At 35.3% G+C, this 15,246-nt stretch overlaps 1 protein-coding gene across 5 annotated transcripts in view; it reads right to left on the bottom strand.

Annotated features, from left to right (window-relative positions):
* Nucleotides 1-12,945, bottom strand: part of Slc4a10 (solute carrier family 4, sodium bicarbonate transporter, member 10) — a 287,203-nt gene extending 274,258 nt beyond the window's left edge. For all 5 annotated transcript variants that reach the window (XM_013027648.1, XM_013027633.1, XM_013027641.1 and 2 more), the window contains exon 1: nucleotides 12,776-12,945. In XM_013027648.1, the coding sequence (XP_012883102.1) occupies nucleotides 12,776-12,823 (48 nt within the window). In that variant the 5' untranslated portion in view covers nucleotides 12,824-12,945. The remainder of the gene's footprint in view (nucleotides 1-12,775) is intronic.
* Between the last annotated feature and the right edge of the window lie 2,301 nt (nucleotides 12,946-15,246).

The raw sequence follows: 15,246 nt of genomic DNA, 5'->3' as shown, positions 1-15,246 counted from the left end.
ACCAAAGATGAACTCTTTTGTGTCTTTGTTCACATAATATAAAACCATTAATGATAGCTTTTGAGAAATAAATATGGAATCAGAAAATCATGCTAATATAATCAGTAATTGTTATGAGAATGTATGTATGTATCATTTTAACTACATTAGCTGTGAAAATATTATATATATGAAGGTTTAATATGTATTATATATATGAAGGTTAATGTTATTGGTATATCTGGGATGTTTAGTAAAATTTCATCCAAACCCATACTTGTATGAGTGCATATAGAACACATAAAACTGAGGGGAAATAATTAAATATTCCCAAAACCTCTTTCACACGTAGTTGCCCATTACTAAAGATATTCTCACGTGGCCTTTAATGTATCACTCATGATATGTTTCAGAAGTAATACCATGCACTTGACTCTATGACTGTAGCACAAATTAATCTAAAACAGACTCTGCTTTGAAAAATCCAATACTCATTGAAGAACAAATCATATATGTGTGTACATGTGTATAAGGATAATACTTAATATTTTTATGTGTACAATATTGTAAAATAACAATAAATACTAAATAAGTAAAAGAATGACCAGCTTCAATTTTCTAACCTACTATATTTAGTGCCTATTTATTTTCAACAAGTATATCAAGAAAATTCAGTGTAAAAGATAGTCTTTTAAAAATAAATGACATTGAAGTAGCTGGCTATCTCTATATCCTCCTCCCATTTAAAAACTAAACAAAAGGAAACTTAAAAGCCCCAATGACTCACTCTTGTAATCCTAGCTATTCAGGAAGATGATGTCAGAGTACAGAGGTTCAAAGCCAGCTAAGGTTTAAAAAAAAAAGTTCTAGAGACTCTTATGATTAACTAGCTTGAAAGGAAAAAGAGAGACAGAGGAAGGAAGGAAGGAAGGAAGGAAGGAAGGAAGGAAGGAAGGAAGGAGGAAGTGAGAGAGGGAGGGAGGGAGGGAAAGGAGGGAAGAGAGGAGAGAGAAAAAGGAGGAAAGGACAGAGAGAAAAGAAGGAAGAAAAGAGGGAAGTGAAGGGAAGGGGAGGAGAGAAGAGGAAGTAAAAAACTGGTCTGCTGATCTTATAAGCATGGGAAAAATGTTCAGTTTCCTTTCATGTATTTAATGAACCAAATGCAAATCAAAATCACAACACTATAACTTCACATTCATTAGAAAGGCTATATCAAAAAATAGATTACAAAAAATATGCACATATGGACATACATGAAATCATAGCAGTGTTATTTATAATTGCTAAAAGTTAGAAACTAAATGATGATAAGCCATTAAGAAATAAAATTTCATACATCCATATAATGTATTATTGTTCAGTAATAAATAGGAACCCATTTTTGATACATGTTACAAATAAACCTAATAATAGTTTACTCAAATGGTGCTAGATGCAAAGACTATCTAGTATAGAGTATCATTTAAAGGAAATGTCCACATAAACCAAATTTTTAGAAGAAAAAAATGAATCAGCTGAAAATGAATCATCATTGCCTAGAGCCAAGAGCTTAATTGTACATGGGCTGAAAAATAATACACGGTTGGGACAGTAAAATATTGTAAAGTGTATTATAGTGATAGCTGCACAAATATGCTGAAAATCATTGATATTTACATTTAAAATGAAAGAGCTTAGTGACATGCATATGATACCTCAAGTTGTCAAAATTAAAGTTAAACAAATAAAAAGAAACAGTCCTAGTTATGGGATGACAATAAACATGATCACGCAGATGCATAGAAATTGTCATATATACTTGGGCTGACACATTTGATAATTATTAGACAAACTTCTGAAACAGGTACATCAATTCACACATGTAATCCCAGCACTCAGGCAACTGAAGTAAGAGAATCACAAGTTTGAGGTCAGCTTGAGTTGTAAACCAAGGTCTGGCGAGCCTTTGGAAGACTATGTTCCTTCTGAGACTGATTTCAGACCTCCAGAACCATAAAACAATAAATAAATGTTGTACTTTGTTATGGCAGGTCTAGGAAAATAATGTACACTGTATCTCAACATCTCAACAAGGAAAACAAGTAAGTAAATACAATGAGAAATAAATTATCATGACCTTACTCAAGCCTTTCACTGATAACCCTTGAAATAATTTTTAAAAGCCTAGCAATAACTCCAAAATTAAATGGTTAATGATTTCCTCAAGCGTCTAACTTAGTAGCCCTAATATGAAAAATTATTAGAGAAAGAAGCTACTTTTATGTATTTAATGAACCAAATCAATTGAATTTTTCCAAATGTTTTCATTTTTACTTAGTTTTGTGACATCACATAAAATAGCAGTAACTATTTAATTGATCAATAAGTCCATGGATTTTAAGCAAATTTTCTAAACCAACTATAATGATATGTTAATAACAATTTCAATATAGAGTTTAGAACAATTCTATAGCACCAAAAGTTACCTCATGCTCTTTCCTAGTAAATGCCACCCCTATCTACAGGCAACCACCTGCTTTCTAATGATCGGCATCTGTTTCCTTCTGCATTTGCCATTTACATATGTGAAAGAGATCCAGTGTTTTACTAAACTTGTAGTATTCTAAGGTATTGAAAAGAAGTCCTAGTAAAGACCAGCATAAAATAGTTATTTTTGTCTGGACATATGGGCCACAGTATAATAACTATAGGCCTATAATCCTAGCTACTCAAGAGGCTGAGATCTGAGGATCTTAATGTAAAGCCAACCCAAGCAGACAAACCTTCAAGACTTTAATTAGCAAAAAGCTGGAAGTGGAGGCCTACCTGGTATAGTACCAACTGTCAAAACACAAGGCTCCGAATTCATGCACTCTGAGTTCAAAACACACTGCAAAAACACAAGGCTCTGAATTCATGCCTGAGTACTGGGACAAAATAAAACCCACCAAAAAAAGGTTAATAACTTGGAATTTGGCATAATATAATATATAGTAACATAATAGTTTTTGAACGCAGATCAACAATGACCTCACAAAAAGCGGGGTTGAAATATAGTTGCTTTGATGTTCCTTATGTGAAAGTTAAAAGTATGTCAGTAGAACATTCAAAAAGGCAATTTGGAGAAAAATAATTTGATCCAAGTAAAATAGATTACTTCTTCCTTTGTACATAGAATGTTCCACGAGTTTTCTCAATTAAGCTTTGATCACACATTTTTTTTTTTTGGTCGGTGGTGGGCTTGGGCACCGTCCCTTCGCTCTTCAGCCCAACGTGAGCACTCTACCGCTTGGTCCGGTTTTCTAGTGGTTTACTGCAGATAAGAGTCTCACAGAGTTTCTTGCCAGGGCTGGCTTTGAACCACGATGCTCAGATCTCAGCCTCCTGAGTAGCTAGGATTATAGGCGTGAGCCACTGGTGCTCAGTTTGGTCACACATTCATAAAGACCGCTAGGTCTGTAATAATTTGTTGAAATCTTTATAAATCTAAGCAGTATCATCTCAAAGCAAATAGCTAAGAATGGGACCATGTGTGTGTTTCTCATTTTTATTAATACTTTATTTGCCTTCTTCATGATTTAAATACATGTGACTGATACAATCATTTTTCAGATCCTCCATCTCCTCCCTACAAGCAAGATACCTAAACAATGCCTTACTGGGAATATTTACTTTTTTCAGATATAACTTACTACTGTAAAAATTTAGCAGTTTTTACTACATTCTCAGAGTTCTACTATTATTGCCATCATTTAATTCTAGACCATTTCTAACACCACAGAAAAGAAACTCCATATCTCTCACCAGTAACTCCTAGTATCCTCCATGTCCCAGACTATGGCAATTACTAATCTATCTTGTGTCTCTAAGGATTTTCCTGCTCTGAGCATTTTATATAAATAGAAGCATGCAATATGTGGTCAAAAATACATTTTCATAGCATCTTGCATCATAGAACATTCATATTTGATAGAAGGATAGATATAAAGGACCTTTTATTTTAATTAGCTTTAAAGCAGTGGAATCACTTTTTAATTAGATGAAATATTTTCAGATTCTAGATAGGTACTTATTAGCTATATGAAAATGGTTAATTTATTCATTTCTTCATTTGCCACTCTGAAAAACATTAACAATCTTTTAGGATTATCGTAAGGATTAGAGACGTTTGTACCTATTAGCCAGAAACATTATCTATAAATTGCTTGTCATTTTACTTTGTGACTCTGTATTAAAACAGACACTATACATTAGTATAGGTAAAGAATGATAAACTAGACATGAAGAGATTACATTAAGCTCTGCTATCAACTAGTGTGTCCTTAAATATATATTGTACACCATTGCTGCTCAGTTTTATCATCTATAAATTAAGAATCTAGTCTAAATTTTAGTGTATAGTTGATTTACATAATCCTCTCTTGAAAATATATATGAATCTATTAAAATGATTAATAACCTTACACACAAAAAGTGCACTAGATCCAGATGGGTTCACTGGTAAATTATATTAAATCCATAAGGAAGGAATTATAACAATTCTTTATAATCTTTTTAGAAAAAAAATTAAAGTGACTATGCCCTAATTTTTTCTAGAAGGTCAGCTTACTCTAACATCAAAACCAAACAATTACACTTTAAAAAGGGATAATTAAAGTAAGGAAAGGAAGGAAGGAAGAAAAGAAAGAAGGAATGAAAGAATGAAAAAGAACAATATCACTTATTAATACAAACTTAAAATTTTCCCAAAAAATATTACAAGTTAAATCAAATAAGGAATAAAAGAATTACACATCACAAGCAAGCAGGACTTATCTCAAGTGGGCAAGGCTAGTTCAACATTCAAAAATCTATTTATATAATCCATCATATCTACAGTTAAAATCAAATGTTCACGTCAGTATCTTTAGAAGTATCTGACAGAATTCAGCACTGTTCATGATTTTTAAAAACTCAATAAATTAAAAACTGTGAATAATTTCCTCAATTTGATCAAGAATATCCACAAAAAAAATCCTACAGCTAAACCCATGCTTAATGGTGAAAAACTCAAAACTTTCTTATTAAAATCGGAACTCATAAAGGGTGTTCTCTGGCCAATGAAGTCTAGCTAATGCAATCAGAGAAGAGAAGACATGACCACATGACTAGACAAAACAAAAAAGGTATATAGACTAGAAAAAAAAGAAAATAAAATTATTACAGATAATATTGTTTAAGTCGAATATGCTGTTTGCTTTTAGGGTGTTTTTGCCAGTACTGGTGCTTAACTCAGTGCCTTATATGCTCTTGCTTTGCTTTTTCACTCAAGGCTAGCACTCTAACGATTCAGCCACATTTCCACTTCTGGTTTTTTGCTGGTTAATTGGAGATAGAAATCTTTCAGGTATGTCTGCTTCTGCTGCTTCAAATCATAATTTCAGCCTTCTGAGTAGAATTATTGGTGGGCCTATTGGTGCCTGACTTAAGTAGAATATTATATATAGTCGAAAACAACCACAATATACCTCCTGAACTTAGTTAGTGTTTACTTATAACAAGGTGGAAAGATATAAAGTTACTTTACAAATATTAATAGCTTTCCTCTATATCAGCAGTGAATTTGAAATTTAAAACATAATGTCATTAATATTGGCATCCCCTTAATAAATAAGTCTGACAAAGCTATATAAGATTGATACAAGAAAAACTATAAAATACAGATGAAAATACCAAATAATTAAATTAGTGAACACATATTTCATGTTCATTGAGAGGTTCTAATAGTGGTTCTTCCCAATTTACTCTATACAGCCAACGAAATCATGAGCAAAAAAAAAGCAGTCAATTTATGAATATCAACAAATTTGATTCTCAAGTTTTTGTGGAGATAATAATCCATAATAGCCAATATATTATTGTAAATGAAGACTAAAGCTGGCGAAGTGACAATACTCACCAGCAGGACTTCTTATAAACCTATAATAAGCAAACGTGTGGTATTAGTAAAAGAATAAGCAAATACGTAAATGGAACAGAATATGGAGCCCCAAAATATGCTCAGAAATATAGTCTACTGACCAAAAAAGCAAAAGCAATACAGTGGATAAATTACAGTTTCTTTTTAAAGACTAAGGAACTTGGTATTCACATGCAGTAAAAATGAATTTAGGCACAAATTTTAACACCCATAAAAAATTAGCTAAAAATGAATCACAATATAAAATGTATATGAAATGCAAGAACTTAAAGCTTTAGCGGATGGTTGGGCACAGATGGCTCATACCTATGATCCTAGCTACTCAGGAGGCAGAACTCAGAAGACCACAGTGCAAAGCCAGCCAGGACAGGAAAGACTGAGAGACTCTTATCTCTAATTAACCACCAAAAAGTAGAGTACCAGCCTTGAGCATAAAACTAAGGAACAGTACCCCGACCCTTAGTTCAATCTCAGTACCAGGACCAAAATATAAGTAAACAAGTAAGTAAATAAATAAAAATAAATAAATAAAACTTCTAGAAGATAATGGGATAAAATCTAGATGACCTAAGGCAAGGACTTGTAGCTACAATCCCTGGAAGAAAGAAGTGATATGCTAGACTGCATTACAATTTTAAACACTCTGTCTAATAAAATATTTGCAAAAGATCCTGATCAATGCTATTACACAAAAAACTCTTAAAACTCAACAATAAAAATTAGTAATAAAACAACTCAGTTAAAACTGTGCCAAGCCAAGTACCCATGGCTCACACCTATAATCCTAGCTACTCAGGAGGCTGAGATCTGTGAATCGCAGTTCAAAGCCAGCCCTGGCAGGAAAGTCCATGAGACTTGTCTCCAATTAATCACTAGAAACCAGAAATGGCACTGTTGCACTAGTGGTAGAGCTCTCGTCCTGAGCTGAAGAGCTGAGGGATAGTGCCCAGAGTTCAAGCCCCATGACCGACCAAAAAAAAAAAACTGGCCAAAGACCTTAACACATATATTACAAAAAATACATATATAGAATTGGAAAATAGGTATGAAAAATGCTCCACATCATATATCATCAGGAAAATGGAAAGTAAGGAAGTTAGATAGTAGTATACACCTATTATAATGCCAATACCAAATGCAGGGGAGTACATAGAGTAACAAGCGCTCTCCTTCATTGCTGATATAATTGCAAAAGGTATGGCCACTTCAGAAGATAAGTTGGTGCAATCACACTCATTGATATTTATCCCAAATAGTGGGAAATTTATGTCCACACAATTGAATATAGATGCTTACACCAGTTTTATTAATTGCCAAAACATGAAGGCAAAAAAGATGCCCTTTGGGTGTACCACATTTTTGCAGTATACCCAAATAACAGAATATTATTCAATGCTAAAGAGAAATGAGCTATCCCTGGCTTTCCATGATACACCTTACCCAGGTTGTATTTCTATCACTCACTCCTGAATAAATTATTTTCTTTGGAAAAAGAGAGAAATGAGCTACCAATCCATGAAAGAAGCCTAAATGTATATTACTAAGTGAACAAAGCCAATCTGAAAAGACTACATACTATAAAAATACATCTACACAGAAAAAAAATGCACTGCAAGCTATTCTTTCTCTATCTCTAAAGAAAAATAACATTGCCCAAAGAGCATAAGACAATTGTTTGTTATTTTTAAAAATGCGTTAAATCTTCAACTATATTTATTTCATCCAAAAATTGAACATAGGGATAAGGATAGAGCTCAATGGTAGAATTTGGCACTCTGCTACTCACTGCTTAGAATATGTCCTGGAGTCAATTCTAGTAGCTCAAAAAAGTAATTAAAAGAACAATATTGACTACATAGATTGGCGGTGGTATCTTCCCACACAGTCAAATAACTAAATGTCTTATAGTATATGAAATATGAGAAGGAAAGAGTTGAAGTTTCTTTAGGCAACAGAGTTGAGGGTGACACCCACATTTTTCCAACCACTCACATGTTCTAAAGTACTGCTATCTATGTATGTGTTTATTGAGACTTACAAAATAATCATCATGGTTAGAATGAAATTATATCATAGAAGTGTGATTGTATTCAGATCATGCTTTGGGACTCTATTTGTCTCCCATATTTTTCCTAGCTTTCCATCACAAATTATCTATTAGTCTCCCATACCTTGGCCCAGACTTTTTTCTAACCTTCCATCACAAATTATCCCAATTCTTATGCTGGCCTCAATATTTTAATCACAAATTTTATATAGTAACCTTTAGATTTACTACACATTCCTTAGTATCCTATACATATATTTTATTTCCTATAGTTTCACCATTGTAGTATAAGAATTCAAGTCATGAAAGTAACAATGAAGACTGCTACTATATAATCCTGCCAATATATTATCATGTGTAATATGTCTGCTTTATGTTCAAACTATAATTTAAGTTACAATCCAAATAAAATAGAAAACATTGTTACTTAGACAAGCCAGGTGCTCTTTTCATAACTTTGATATTTTAATCCCATTTCTTCTCTTTAATTTAATAATCTAGAGATTTTTTTCATAATAATTTCTTTCCCATAAATAGAACAATTCTATAAACTAGGCCATTTAGAAATCTGAAATTAACATTAAAAATTAAGTGAAATTAACATAAATCTGAAATTAACATTAAAAATCCATACCATCAATTCACCTTTCAAAAGTAACCTCTAGTTCCATACCTCATAGAAGTTTCGTGGCAAAGCTCAATTTAAAATAATTTCCTTTTCCTTGTAGAACATGAGAATCTTATACAGCATCCAAAATGGATATCACCCAAGACTAAATTGTGTAAGATAGAATCTTGTTAGAAAGATACTTTTCTAGAAGCTTCCTCCACTTCTTGGTACTTTAAAAATTATCAGGTCATCCCTAGTAACAAACTCAAGATAGAATGTCAAAGGAAAATCTGAAATCATTATTCAATATCCTAAATATCTCTTTTCATACTTTTAAAAGTCTAATATCTTATGATGATTATATAGCCACCATTACACATATATATATATTTATATATATATATATATATGTCCTCCATATATCTATCTCAAAAACAATTAACATAAAGCAGTAAATCTCTTAAAAAATTCAACTGAGTTTCATCTTAAGATAATGAATTCCACAGAGACAGGGTTTTTATCAGTCTTGTTTGTTGTTGTATTCCAAGCACCAAGAACTAGACAAAAGTAGGCATTAGAGAAACATATAAGTCTCCTGTACATGCTTGTTCTAAAACTCCAGACATGCCAGACTCATGCCTGTACTCCTAGCTACTCAGAAGGCAGAAATCTGAGAATCATGGTTTGAAGCTAGCCTTCGCAAGAAAGACCATGAGACTCTGATCTCCAAATAACCACTCAAAAACCAAAAGTGGCTCTTTGGCTTAAATGGTAGAGCGTAAGACTTGAGCAAAAATGCTCAGGTACAGTGCTCAGCTCTGAGTTCAAGCCCCACAACCAAAAAAAACAAAAAACAAAAAACAAAAATCAAAAACAAGAAAATTTTAGACATAACACGTATTATTACCAAAACTAGACTACAGCATACTATGGGACTAGAGAAAGGAGGTCCTAACCCTTAAAGTACCAAGATCTATAAAGAGCAATGATTGCTGGTCTAGTGAAAAAGAATTCTCTTTGAAGCTTCCTAATAAGGCTTCCGAAATAGGGAGTGTATCGGGCTCTCATCCACCACTCCATTCAGATGAACTTACATAAGAACCATGAGAGATTTGTTAAGAATCTTTTCTTTCATTTCATTTCCATTAGAATCAGTACATATAGGCTGGGCTCTGGTGGCTCATGCCTGTAATCCTAGCTATTTAGGAGGCTGAGATCTGAGGATCACAGTTCAAAGCCAGCCTGGGCAAGAAAGTCTGTGAAACTTTATCTCCAATTAACCACTCAGAAAACTGGAAGTAGTGCTGTGGCTCAAGTTGTAGAGAACTTGCCTTGAGCTGAAAAGCTGAGGGACAGTGCCGAGGCCCAGAGTTCAAGCCCCACAACCAAAAAAAAAAAAAAGAATCAGTACATTTATTCATTTGACATACTTGTCCATCTATAATTTCCTTTCTCAATACTTATTGACCTCCTTCTGACTTTTTTTGTACCAGCACTAATCATGGCTTTTAATGGCTCTCCAACCACATGTAAAGTTTCCACAGCAATAACTAAAACCTTTCACATCCTTCCTTCACTCTATAGTCTGATCCTGTTGTCTCCCGTATTTCCTCCATCATAGATAGTACTAATGAACAACTTTAATAGGTACATCTAAATTTTATCACAATGTCTATGTTTGACCATTGATAAAATAGAAACTATCTTTTATTCAGCAGTTACCCTAGATGCTATGGACTTCACATAGGTCATTTCATTTATTCATCACAAAACCCAGATAAAATATATCAATCTTTTCCCCTTGTTCTTAGACCTAACTTTTCTAAGTTACAGAACAAACAAACAGCAATTCTAGACTTACTAGACTGTGTGCCTAAACACTGTACTCTATTCTGCCTCACACAAAATTATTTGCAAAGTCATCTGAGTAATTTTCTAAAACAAAGTCCAAAGCAATTTCTTTCTCTTTTCATGTCATACAAATTCTAGTCCAGGAACTATGTTAAGCCTTGTGAAGAATAAAATATAAATATATTCATTTTTTCTAATTTCTGAACTAGTTTTAGAAGGGTTATAATTTAGTTCTGGCTTCATCACTATGTGATCTGACACCATGCTATTCAACTTCATGTACTTCAATGGCTCACCTTTATAATAAAGATAAGGAAATCTCATTTACATAACATACTTTCAGATCTACAAAAGAAAAAAGCAATAAGGGTCATTGGAAAGGTTGAAAACATTATACAAATATAAAATTAGACCAAAAGGTAGCCTCCTTTCTAGTTTTCAGGTTCATCTTTCTTATAATTGGGCCTGTTTTACCATTAAATGTATTATATGTACTGGTTATTACCCTGTGAAACAAAACTTTCAAAACTGTGGCCTTCAAATTTTTCTACCAGACTTTTTGTAGACCTTTCTTTGTAGCCAAACTTGTGTTTTATTTGTTATTTTAAGCCATGAACTGGATGCCCATCTAGCCCAGTAATGTCATCTGTTTCTAAATTCCTCCAGTTAATCCCCATTTGGTCCTAAATCCTTTAACTGTTCCCAACAAGTGACAATCCATAAGCCACATCAAACTGGCTGCAGCCTGCTTTTCTAGGACAAGTTCCAATCCACCATCACCCCTGCCGCCAAAAAGGGGATTTTCCCCTTATATTTAATCTTTCTCAAATCTCCATGCTGTAATTCCTGTGTATAGTTACTCTATCTTATCCAGGGAAAATTGTTGCCTAGTATCTACACTTTATTCTGAGCAGCCACAGAACCTTATTAAATGTATTTAATTTATTTTGGTCACATTCAAGTTTGGGAAGACAGACAAATCTTTTATTTTTGTATAATAACTCCACTGTGCACAGAGCTATGGCTCTAAGCAAGCAGGCTTACTGACACACTGTCTTTCCTTCCCTCTCAGATACTATCCCTGCCCTTTATTTGGACTCCATTCTCCCTGGTGACTTCTGCGTTCTTCCCATGTCCCTGCTCCCTCCCTGCCTGAACCCAGCGTCCTCAAGAGCACTGGGCATGCTCCATAGTCACAGCTGATTCCGGTGCAATATTTTGCAGCATTTGAGCCGGCAGGAGAGGAAAGGCCCTGAAAACACAGTGGCCCGGAATTTGTTCATCACCCCTACAGTTTTCTGCCGTTCAGTGATGTGCTCAAAAACTAGGAATGGACTTGGAAATGGAGCGCTTACTGCCAGTCCCTAGTCTGCTGGGTAGATCACCAAGCTGAGTGACCTAGAGCCGAGAAGCAGTCCCCCTGTCGGGTTTGGTGCAGGGAGGGAATTTCTGCTTCTCTGAGCTGTGACAGCGTTGATAGATGGCTGGAAGCTAGCATTTGGCATCTCTGCTGCGTCAAGAAAATACTGAGGTTTTTCCTCTTTTTTTGCCTTGGACACAGCAACCTCAGTTCCTCCAGACTTAAAATGATGTTGCCTGAAGATCTCCAAGGTCTGCGAGCCAGACAGACAAATTGAGAGAAAGACAAGCAAATCAATCACTTACCCCAAAATTAAATCTAGGTAAGGCAGCTTAAGGACCCAGAGATAAACAGATGGGCTATTTGCAAATGACGGTTACGGAACCTTTCAGATGCTCAGATCTGAATCGTGCCTATCCCCCAGAAAACACCTTTTGTGCACAAGAATCATGACAGACATCTCCCTGCGAGAAAGATTGACAGATCACACACACATACACACAACCCTTTTCCCTGGTTTCTGCAGAAACTAAATCTCTACAGCTGCAATAGCCACAGATTCCCTCACTTCATTGCCAGAGGATGAGATATAGAGAGGAAATTTATCAGGGATTAAGTAGGATAAAAGGGGGCTTGCTTGCGGGGGCTTTGAGCCACCACTGCGCAGCCTAGGAAACGAGACAGGCAGTAACAGACAGGGAGAGAGACATACAACTGCCCCTGCTGCTAAATTCTAGCCATTTCTTCAAACAGCAACAAACGTGAGACATTTCACCACCATAGTGCATCCATATTGAGAAGGGGGGAGGAAATCATGTGCTTTGCTTTATGCATTTCAGTCTCCGGAGATGGGAGGAGACCCCTGTCCATATGTCGTGGGAGCTATTCACCACCCCAAAAGTAAGCTCTCAGCACCTAGCTAGCACACCACTTGCCTGACAGGTTTTACAGCTAGGCGGTTAATCTATTTGACAGCAGGTTGTCTCTTACCGTAGGCAGCAGCGGCTCCATTTGGGCTCCCTGGTCTTTAATCTCCATGTTCTGTAAAGCCCCTGGAATAAGCACCTTGCTCCGCAGTGTCTTCAGTGTCTTACCCTCAGCACGGCACTCGCTCTGCTTAGTATTCGGATCAGGTAGCTCTGAAGCAGGAGGCAATTGCACACTCCAACTCACCAGAGTCACATGGCTCCTACTCACTCGGGCTGCTGGCCAGGTTTTGCACTGAATGCCTTGGATCTCTGGGCCGGTAAGAGAGATCCCCCAAGCCCTGTATCACTGCCCACACCTGGCTACTTGTATAAAATACAGCCTGCAATGCTGCAATCTAATAGACATTAAGAATTTTACCTGAGATGCTAACTTCTCACACAGGGAAATTCAAACTGGCCCTCCAACCCAATTAGTCTGATTTTGACACCCTGAGGCAATTTATTCCCAGAAAGCCATAAGAGATGTAGTTCAAATAAGATAATGTTAACACAAAGGTCATCTAGCTGTTCTGCTGTGAGTCCCAAAGTTTTGAGGTTGTTTTTTTTTTACTTGCTTCTTTGATATTAGTCATTAGAGTTTTATAATTTTCTTTTTTCCCTTCCCACCTCGCCAACTTAATCCACCGCTAGGTGTAAAGTTCATTTTCAACATAGTGTCTTGTACATCTCATTGTTACAATGGGTCAGCCTATATCCTTATTTCAGCATTTTGTTATTTCCCTTCCCCTCCCCAAATTAGAAAAATGTATGTACAAGATGCAGGGCACCAACATCAAATACAGTGAAAACAGAGGTTATACAATGAGGGAAGAACATACAAAAGAAACAAAAAAAAAACTCACACAGTACATTATAAGTACATTAAAAACAACAGCAATAAAGATAAAACCTCCTGTGACCCTATCTTAGGGTTCAAGAGTCTCAAAGTTTTTTTAAATCAGGTAAGACAATCTCAAAATTGGTATTAATTTAATTAATTTAACTAGTGAGGTGGAACCCTTCACTAACAATGGAGAAATCATTGAAGATTTTATTGACTCAGTAAAAGTTGAATAGATCTTTTCAAGTTTAGTAAGTCAGAAACTATTAAAAATATTATTTTCTGTGATTTTCCCCAAAAGAAAAGACTGGGACAGAAAACATTTTGATAGTTGCACTAATTAAAATACTAAAGCTGCTTGAAAAGATAATGACTCTGACGCAAGTAGTCTAAGCATATAACCTTTTGGTTTAAAAGACTCAGGAAAGAATAAGGGATTACCTAAATAATCCACTTGGAGAAGGAGTCAGTGAAGCTTTAAAAAAAAATAGGAAAAGGTAGTTGATTATAGAGTTACTTAGTTTCTACATATACTTTCTTTTTTGGGGAGGGGGGGGTTCTGAACTCTGGGCCTGGGTGCTGTCCCTCAGCTCTTTAGCTCAAGGCTAGCGCTCTACCACTTGAGCCACAGCACCACTTCCAGCTTTTTTCTTTTTGCTTATGTGGTGCTGAGGAATCAAACCCAGGGCCTCAGGCATGCAAGGCAAGTGCTCTACCACTGAGCCACCTTCCCAGCCCCGTTAGTTTCTACATATACTTTCTAAAGTTAGTTGTAAGGATTTTTTTTCTTACAGTGTTGGAAACACAACCAGGGCTTTGCACATGCTACACAAGCACATGCTACTGAGCTATGTCCTTAGTCTTGGCTGTTTTGAGACAAAGACTCATTATGTAGCTCAGGCTGATCTTGAACCTCACAATCTTCCTACCTCCACCAGGACTTCAGTCTAAGAGTATAAAGATTACAAAAGCTTTACAGGTTAAAAAAGAATGACTGAAAATGATGAAGGTAGTTTATCAAAAAATAATTCACCAAAGTTTTTTAATCTTTAATCTGCAGAAGTTAATATTAGATCTTAGTAACAATATGCCACAATAATGTTTGTTGCAGCTGGAATTATAACTTTTATATGTTTTTCATTCTGAGTACAATTCTTACAATAAACTTGCATTATTTGATAAGAAAATATTTCTTTTTTGTGCACTATTATTGGACCTTGAACTCAAGATTTAGGCAGTGTCCTTTAGCTTTTCCACTCAAGGCTGGCACACTACCACTTGAACTACAGCTCCACTCCCAGATTTTTGCTGGTTAATTGGAAATAAGTCTCACAGAATTTTCTGCCCAAGAAGGAAAGTTTTAAACCAAGATCATCAGATCTCGGCCTCCTGAGAAGCTGGAATCACAGGCCTGAGGTCCCCCCTCCCCAGTTACAGTATTTCTTTTTTATATGACATAATTGTTAATATATTTGAGAAATTGCTTTTGTATATAGTACAGTGAGATAATATGAAAAACTTAAATACCAAATTACATAACAAGAAATTAATTGCTTGGGAGACAATTTGACTTTCTAACACAGACTGATGAATAAGACTTCCCATTCAAATTATCATAACCAACAATCACAATTTATTGGAATAAAAATGTC

The sequence above is a fragment of the Dipodomys ordii genome, unplaced genomic scaffold (genome assembly GCF_000151885.1).
Source record: "Dipodomys ordii isolate 6190 unplaced genomic scaffold, Dord_2.0 Scaffold5, whole genome shotgun sequence".
Taxonomy (NCBI): Eukaryota; Metazoa; Chordata; class Mammalia; order Rodentia; family Heteromyidae; genus Dipodomys; species Dipodomys ordii.
This window is presented reverse-complemented; position numbering and strand designations above follow the sequence as displayed.